At 41.2% G+C, this 8897-nt stretch overlaps 1 protein-coding gene across 1 annotated transcript; it reads right to left on the reverse strand.

Moving 5' to 3' along the window:
* Positions 1-20: 20 nt before the first annotated feature.
* On the reverse strand, positions 21-8492 carry LOC144058974 (uncharacterized). The gene is made up of 10 exons (XM_077577702.1): positions 8397-8492; positions 8255-8297; positions 6830-6975; positions 6595-6724; positions 5736-5999; positions 3981-4280; positions 3734-3900; positions 3509-3634; positions 2168-2218; positions 21-2000 (listed from the first exon to the last, which is right to left on the reverse strand). The coding sequence occupies exons 2-10, from the start codon at positions 8292-8294 to the stop codon at positions 1821-1823; spliced, it is 1404 nt and encodes a 467-aa protein (XP_077433828.1). The 5' UTR covers positions 8295-8297; positions 8397-8492; the 3' UTR covers positions 21-1820.
* Positions 8493-8897: the final 405 nt, after the last annotated feature.

Below are 8897 nucleotides of genomic sequence, written 5' to 3' on the forward strand. Positions count from 1 at the left end.
TCGGATAGAGAAACCAACAATACAGGTTAGTAGCTTTAATGCACACTTTGTTAGATACACATTTTGCCATGAAACATGTTTTTATAAAACAATCCCAAGCAAATGAAAACAAAAAGTCCACAAGCTAAACATCAATCTTGAGTGCATTTACAGACAGACAAACGGGTGCACCTGTAACATGAGTGTGCCTGCGACATTTGCGAGATACAAGGCAGGCAGGTCTGAGTTTTGGTTATGTTAAAATAAAATTAAAATTAAAAACGGGCAAATTTTTCCAAACATGAGGTAGTATGTTCACCCTAAACTTAGGAACGGGTATTTCCTGTTCACACAAGGCTTTAAATTAGCGTCTTACGCTTTTCAACTGCATGGCTTTTAAAAGGCTCTCCAGTTCATAATGTTATTAGAAATGAGACGGACTGAATATAAAATGTTTAGTTGTAAAATTAGGCACAAGTATTGGTTGATAAGCGTTGGTCCTAAGAATCTGAGGATTTTGACTTCAAAACATTTAAACTACCAAAATACATGTTGCATTTGTTCCACGACAAAATACGTTTTAAAAAAAAAAGTTTCCAACGTTATACATGTGAAAAGTATCAGTAACAGCATCCATAAGATTGCATAACTTTCCAAAGGGAAAATGAAGATTGCACAGGTATGATTCAAATGTATCCCAAAGGCACGTAAAAAATAAAGTTGACCAATTAAAAGTTTTTGTTTTGTTGAGTGCAGCGTGTTCCCCGAGTGCTGAGGTCAATTTGAGAGCCGCTTTCAAAAAAGAACTCAGTGGATGTGACCTGAGGCGTCAGAAATGTACATTAAAATAAACATTCAAGCAAGACGTGATTATGCACTGCATCACATAGCTCATATGAAAGTCAATCCACGATTATGCACTGCATCACATAGCTCATATGAAAGTCAATCCACACATTTAACAACTATATGAACACAAAACGACAGCACGGTGGCTCGAGAGTTTAGCATATATGCCTCACAGTTGAGAGGTTTGGGGTTCGAATATCAGTTCCGAGTTCCGGGTTCCGGCCTTCGTGTGTGGAATTCGTACGCTTGCACGGTTTCTTCCTCGTAGGCTACTCTGGTTTGGATGAAACTGAAGCCCCCTAGTGGCTGAAAGAGATAATGTTGTGATTATTTGCACTAAGGTGCTAATGGTGCTGATTTTCTGTCCCTTTCTCTTTTACATTTAATAAATTTAACTAACTGTAAAATGATGTTGAGTAAAATATGTTGAGCGCATATTTTACTTCCTTTTGCTCTAATCTCCTAATTTCCCCTCCCCTAGTTGAAAGAATTGTGTCAGTTGTGCGCCATTGGTGGTTTATCGCATCTCGCTATTGAGAAATTTGGCTCTCGACTAGTTCATGCTCTACAGAACATGATGACCTACTGAGTTGAGCAACATCCGCGCTACACAAATATTGTGCTCAAAGCAGCATACTTTTGCTCAGATCCAATTAAAATATATTTCAAAATGAGCAATAATTAATCATTTTAACCGCCATAGTTGATTAATTGAATTGAGCCAAATGAAAATTCTTCCACATTTGCTACCCCCACCCCTTTAAAACACTGCACTTGACAACCTCTAAGTTTCCATCGAGCAAACTAAATGTCAGCTAAAGCATCACAAAACGAATCAATACTGATGACACTGCATGCTTCCCCTACACACACTTTAACATACACCTGACAGTGTGTCACAACAGGCGCCGATGTTTTCTTCGTCTCGTAGCCAACATGCACCAAGCGAATTGCACCTGTAGTGTTGCCGGTCCCGATTGGTTGCGCACCACTTAGAAGTTGAGTTTATCGGAAGTGTAAACACTATCGAAAGTGGAGTCGGAGGTGAGCGGGAGGACGGAGGGGAAGCGCAGCCCTTTGAGCTCGAACTTCGGGTCGGGGTCCGAGGGGAGGGGGTCTAATGCCTGTGTGGAAGCTGGTGCCACGCCGTGCCCGGTGGAAACGACAGGAGGCTGGAAAACAGAAACAGAACTAAGGAATCGATTTTGGGCCACCATAAGATTTGTTTCTAAACTGTCAACAAACAACACAATTGTTTCTGTCCATCTTGACTTTAAATTAAAAGTACTGAACAGTCAAGTACTGTACACAAATTACTGTATGTTGTGTGGGTGTGTACCTCAAGCTGAGTCGGGTTCGGATCCGGATGGATATCCACTCTGTTGTAAGCCTGTTAGTAAAAAAGCATGTTAAGTCACCGCAGGAATAAAGATGATATATATTTGGAAACCAATAAGAATAAATATACAAATAATCACTGTTTGTATACTTCTCAACCATTCTTCGGTACCCAGGATGCATTGCGGCATGCAATGCCAAACTTTTATGGTTGTTATTCATTATCGTCTAAAGGGGAAGTCAACTAGCCTGGTGACGTCAGAAAAACAACTCGTTGAAGTCTTTTTTTTTGCGGAGACAAAGTAAAAATCCAACATCCAGCCGAAGAGAGGCAGTAGTGAATGACTTATGTTGTTGTTGCGTGAAAAACTTGAAGAGTGACGTTGCTTACGAAGACAAATTTGATTGGCCGGCCTGTTGTCGGCCGGTGCTGAATCGCTGTCTATGGAAAGTGGGCGTGGCTTGCCAGGCTAGAAGTCAACCTAAAAAAATTCTTATATATTAGCATCAAAATCCACCAGTTTTTATCCATATCAGGGAGCGGCCATTTTGCCACTTGCTGTCGACCAATCACAGCTCACCTGCTTTCTGAAGCTTACCGGAGCCGAGAGCAACTATGATGTCATTTTCAGTCGCCGGCATGTGGCAAAATGGCCGCCCCAGGATGGCTAAAAAAAGGTGGATTTTGCTGATAAAGGAGCTTCATAGAACATATTGTAAAGAAAAAAATTGAGGTTGACCTTCCCTTTTAAGTCATTCATTGCCATTGACGGTCATAGACGTAAAACATTTATTTGAACTATTTCTATTAGTTTAACTTTTTTTTCACTTTTGTTAACAAGAGTATGAAAACCTAGAATTTTTTAATTGTACATTAGAACAGAAATAAAATTAGTGATTAATCATGAGTTAACTAGTGAAGTCATGCGATTAATTACGATTAAAAAATGTAATCGCCTGACGCCCCTAATTTTTAACAATCTTTTCTTTTCTTTTTGTTTTTTAAATCCTGTCAGGCGATTTAATTTTTTTATTGTAATTAACTGTAGTTAGTTAACTCACGATTAACCACAATTTTCTATATCTGTTCTAAATGTACAGTAAAAAAAAAAAGTTTAGGTTTTCATACTCTTGTTAACAAAAGTGGAGAGAAAAATTAAACTAATAGAAATAGTTCAAATGAATTTTTGACGTCTATACCCGTCAATGGCAGTGAATGAGTTAAGTGTGTTTATGTTATCCAGTTTGTTGAATTTGTGTCTGAACCGTGACTGTGACTTGTATGCGAAACTAACAATTGAGAAAATAGATGGATGATTGGAAATGAAAAATAAAACATTACAGGTGGCCCGACAGAGGCAGGTGCAGGAGAAGGTTGCCTTGGGACGACAGGATTCACAGGCTGATATGAATAAGTTCCAGGAGGTGGCGCTGCAGAGTAACTTGGTCCTGTGGGTTGATTTGTGCCCTGCCATTCGAAGAAGGATTAAAAAAAATAAAATAAGACTATCATTAAAAAATATATAAAAAATATCAAATCTGAGAAATTATTTCAGGGTGTACATACGTGGTAATACACAGCGGGTGCCGGTGCTGCTGCTTGAGTCGTTTGAGATGTGCTAGTTTTGGAAGCGCTCTTTTTACAACAGCATCTTCTTATGCAGCAACAGCAGATACCCACCGCAGCAACAATAGCGACAAAAAGGATGACATAAACATACGCAGGGGTCTCTACTGTAATAGTAGAGAGATGACAAGTGAGTTATTAGTCAGTTACCATATATGAAAATATTTCTCAATGGTAAATGTCTCACCTTCTTCTACGTCCACGCTAGCCATGAACACCAAGAAGCCGTCGTTGTCCCGAAACTCATAAATGCCGGAATCTTTTACTTTCACAGGATTTATTTCTAGCCTGTCCGGCTCCAAAAAAAGTCTGTGCTCAAAATGTGAGTCTTCTCTGTAGTCATTAAGATTGCTCAAGCGTCCTGAACGCATCACTGTTATGGGATCGCCCATGCTCGGTTTGAAGGTGATGTCCCACGGATTAAAACTCAAAGGATATTGCATGTGGAAGTGTGAGTCCTCCTTTGAAATATAGTCATTGTTGTAACCTGTGTGGGGTAAAGGGGATTGTTTAAAAATAAGCCTGATATGAAGTACTAAATTGTCACGTTGGGGTGGAGGACCCAAATGCAGGGAGGCAGGAGAACCACGGCAGGGATGCATGTAATACTGAAAACAATTTATTTAACAAAACACTAACAGGGAAACTGTGTAAAACTCAAAATAAACAAAACCAACAAGGTTATGAAAAGCCCAAAAATCAAAGTAACAACAAAACACAAGAGTGGTGACAGCACGTGCGCCGCCGGAACGGGAATTGGTGGCGGCCAAAGGATGTGCGCCGCCGGAACGGGAACTGGTGGCAGCCACAGGATGTGCGCCGCAGCACGTGTGCCGCCGGCACGGGAACTGGTGGCGGCCGTGGGACGTGCGCCGCCGGAACGGGAACTGGTGTCGGCCGCGGGACGTGCGCCGCCGGAACGGGAACTGGTGTCGGCCGCAGCACGTGCGCCGCCGGAACGGGAACTGGTGGCGGCCACAGGACGTGCGCCGCAGCGCGTGTGCCGCCGGAACTGGAACTGGTGGCGGCCGCGACACGTGCGCCGCCGGAACGGGAACTGGTGGCGGCCGCGGGACGTGCGCCGCCGGAACGGGAACTGGTGGCGGCCACAGGACGTGCGCTGCAGGACGTGCGCCGCCGGAACGGGAACTGGTGGCGGCTGCGGCACGTGCGCCGCCGGAACTGGAACTGGTGGCGGCCGCGGGACGTGCGCCGCCGGAACGGGAACTGGTGGCGGCCGCGGCACGTTGCACCGCCGGAACGGGAACTGGTGGCGGCCGCGGGACGTGCGCCGCCGGAACGGGAACTGGTTGGATCATTCTGTCACCACTCTTGTGTTTTGTTGTTACTATGATTTGTGTCTATCATGCTTAGGTTTGTTGTTTTGGCTTTGTGTCCTGAGGGGTGTGGGTGTGTGTGTGTGTGTGGGGGGGGGGGGGTACTGTTATGATTTGTGTCCTGTCTTGCTTGTTAGGTTTTGTTTGCACCTGTACTCGTCATCCTGTTCCCTTGTGTCATCCAATCATCTCCCCCAGCCACTTGTGTCTTGTCCAGGTGTCTCTCGTTGTCTCGTCAGTTGGCTTGTATTTAGTTTCCTGGGTTCGTTCAGTCTTGGTTGGATCATTGTCGCTGTCACCACTCTTGTGTTTTGTTGTTGCTTTGAGTTTTGGTATTTTCATAACTTTATTGGTTTGGTTTATTTAGAGTTTTGCACAGTTCCCCTGTTAGTGTTTTTGTTAAATAAATTGTTTTCAGTATTACGTGCATCCCTGCCGTGGTTCTCCTGCCTCCCTGCATTTGGGTCCTCCTCCCCAACGTGACATAAACTAATTACTCCTATCCTAATAAACGGCACAGACAAAAGGAGGGATCCATATTTGATCATATAACACCGTAATATGGATGTTTTGGAATGTACCGTTTATTTACTACCAACACTCACCTGTTACTCTGAGTTTTATCCTTGACAACAAAGTGTGGTCTTCTTTCCGGAAGTTGTAGTAGCCGCCATCAGCTTGAGTAAGGTCTGATATTTCCCAGGAATTATGCTTCACCTTGCCCTTGGATGGGCCGCCGGTGTGGGTGCGATTCCACAGGATCGACGGGTACGTGTTGCTTGCCGTGTAGAATTCCAGGGTTTCTGCTTGACTGGGAATATCGACGCGGAACTTAGTGTGGTAATACTTCTGCACCTCATCGGCACATTCTAGTAACAGATAGAAAGAGAAATGTTAATCGACATTATAGACATAAAATCATATTTCACCTTGGTTTATTGACTGTTTAAAAAGTGGTGGTCTTTTTTTTTTTTTTTTTTACAACAGTCAAGTCCTCAGAGTAGTTTTTTGGGCATTTGCAAATTTACTAATTTTGTTTTTTTAGTAAATTATTCTCAGTTATTCACTGTTGCCATGAGGATAAATTTGTTGATTTATTATATTATATTATTATTGGATTATTGATTTATTTATTAATGTGTGTAAATGCAAAAAGGTGAGTTTAATATGCGCACTTTTGTTTACTGTGATGTCAGCGTTAATACTATGTGATTTGTTTGTGTGTTTCGAATAATTTATTTACTGAATATAGTCCTTTATGTAACATAGGTTTATGATGGTGTACATGTTATTAGCATGGTGTTGATGGTTTATGATCCTTTCCGTTTTAAATGCTTTGCCGCCATCTTGTGGCATCTATATGCAAAAACAAAACATAGTCCCCCCCTCCAGCACCCGTGAATAGCGCATTCAGTGTACATTGCATTTTTACACGGTCAGCAATTCAATGTAAAATGATCTTACCTAAAACTTTCAGTGTGATGTGTTCATGAAACCAGCTACTCAACGGAATTGAGAACTTTCCGTCGTCTTTTTCTGTCACATGGGGCAGTGAAAGACTTTTAGAAGTAACTTTGAAACGTGGGTCCAATGCCTGAAAAGGTTGACAGCACAACAGACTTTACTTTTGAGTTAACTTTTTTTTCTTTTTTTGCTTTCTTGGATGCAAAGCGGATCTATGTTACTAAGAGATGCACACCTTGCCATTTTCAAACACGAGCTTTCTGCCTCCTTCACCGTTGCTTGGAGTGAAGTAAAGCTTCCCAGTGAATATAGCTGGTGTAGAATCATAGGGAAAGCGAAAAGTTTTACCATAGCACACTTCATGCGTTGCGCCAAAAGAACCTGGAATTGGACACACAAAAAAAGAGGAGATAAAAATTGAGAATATTGCAAATATTTCATTTTCATTGCAATTCATTTTTCATTAATTTCAGGCGGCAGTCAGCGTAAACAAGATCACCAAAGCACAGTTTTCCAATCAATACTTCATTAAAACCTGGCTTAAAAGGGAGCATAAATGGATTTATAACCTTAAAACCTTTGAACGTTAATTAAAGCTACTGAATGTAGAATATTCCATTTTGAATCGCTACTGCCACCTGCTGACGAAAAATTAAACTGCACATACCGTTCTTCACATACACACCACGCACATTACTTCACATCCGCAGACAGGGTGCGGGAGGGAAATTCTAACCCGAATCCAGTCAGTCATTGTGAACAGCTAAGGTGTTAATCTACCAATTGGAAGGCATTTGAGTCATAAATGGTCAAATAAAAAGCTTATTGTAAAAAAAAAAATGGGGGGGGGGTCCATATTGCAGCTTTAAGCATTGCCTAGAAATAGGAAATTAATATGATGTTGACGTATCTGTAGCTCAACCTAATTGTGCAAAAAAAAAAGGGAAAAAAAGAAATGTACAACTGGAGCAGTAGCAGAGGATCTGTTTTTGTTGCTTCAGCGCAGCAGGGGAAATTTAGTTATCTTGTTAAATTAAATGAATATTGTGTGGCTTACCAGCGAGGAAAATCTTACGGAGTCTACAGACAATAGTGCACAGGCCTACTGGTAGAATATTCTGTTTCAAAGATGCTTACTGACCACCAATGCACACTTTGTCCTCACTAGTAAGACTTTTCCGCGCACTAGTAGAATGCCTTCCACTACTTTATGACAGTTTTGCACACTAGTAGGACCACTTTGGCATACTGGGACAACTACATGTTTGTTTTTATTCATTCACATTTCCTTTCGAACATATTGAGACAGTTTCAACACAACAGCTTACAACACAACATATATTCATTATATCCGAAAAGAAAAAGGGCTGACGGGATGAAGCCGAAGTTTATTATCCCCGCCCCCAGAATACATTTGAGATAATTATCAAGATGTTGATTCATACATGTTACTAGTTAGAGTCCGGGCAGTGCATTAATGGGACCTTATAGTGTCACTTGTGCTGCATAGCAATTTACAAGTAAAGTTTAATGGCATTATATAGTAGCCAAAAGTGGCACTAGTAGTGGTTACCACTTATCTGGATAGGATATTAGATAAAAGCTCCAACGGCAACGCATTTCCATAACAACGTTCGAGTGTAACTGAGCTTGTACTCACCACAGAAGAAACATGGAAGCAGAAGGAATGCGAGCAACATGACCTGTGCAAAAACAACACGACGATATATGCATTTCTCAATAAACACAGAAGAAAACTGCACGCTTCGACCTGCAGCATTTTAGTGGTAACTTATACTTACTCGGGTATTAATTGACGTTTTTCTCCCCCGAAGAAGCAGAGTTACTGTAAACGCAATGACAAATACAAACTGGGCGAGGTTTTCCTCTCATGTGGGCGTCACTACTGCGTCTGATTTGCGCATAACATTAGCAAGTAAGGAAGTACATTATATTTAGAACTCACAAAGTGTTTCAGTTAAAGAAAGTGTACCGTATTTACATATATGAAATAAGTAAAAAAATACCACTTTTTACAACACAAATGAATACAAATAAAAATAAATGAAGATTATACTGTATGTATTTTTTAAATAATCGAAACAATACACTATTCAGTGGAACCCCGCTATTCTCGCGGGGTCACGAAGCATAAGGGCCGTGCCGACCCGCGAATAACAAAAATACGCGATGCCTATTAGAAATGCATTAAATTATGTTAAATTTTTTTCCACCCCAAACAATTTATAGATTTTTTTCCAATAATCAATAAAATTGATTTTTTAATGTTATATTATATCACT

The sequence above is a fragment of the Vanacampus margaritifer genome, chromosome 10 (assembly GCF_051991255.1).
Source record: "Vanacampus margaritifer isolate UIUO_Vmar chromosome 10, RoL_Vmar_1.0, whole genome shotgun sequence".
Lineage (NCBI taxonomy): Eukaryota > Metazoa > Chordata > Actinopteri > Syngnathiformes > Syngnathidae > Vanacampus > Vanacampus margaritifer.

Excerpts from the sequence above, each read along its gene's own strand:
- LOC144058974 (XM_077577702.1), bottom strand. The coding sequence starts at position 8,294 with ATGTTGCTCGCATTCCTTCTGCTTCCATGTTTCTTCTGTG. Across the intron at positions 6,976-8,254 it reads GCTTCCATGTTTCTTCTGTG|GTTCTTTTGGCGCAACGCAT; the intron begins GTGAGTACAAGC and ends GTCCAATTCCAG. Across the intron at positions 2,219-3,508 it reads CTGCCTCTGTCGGGCCACCT|GCTTACAACAGAGTGGATAT; the intron begins GTAATGTTTTAT and ends TTTTACTAACAG.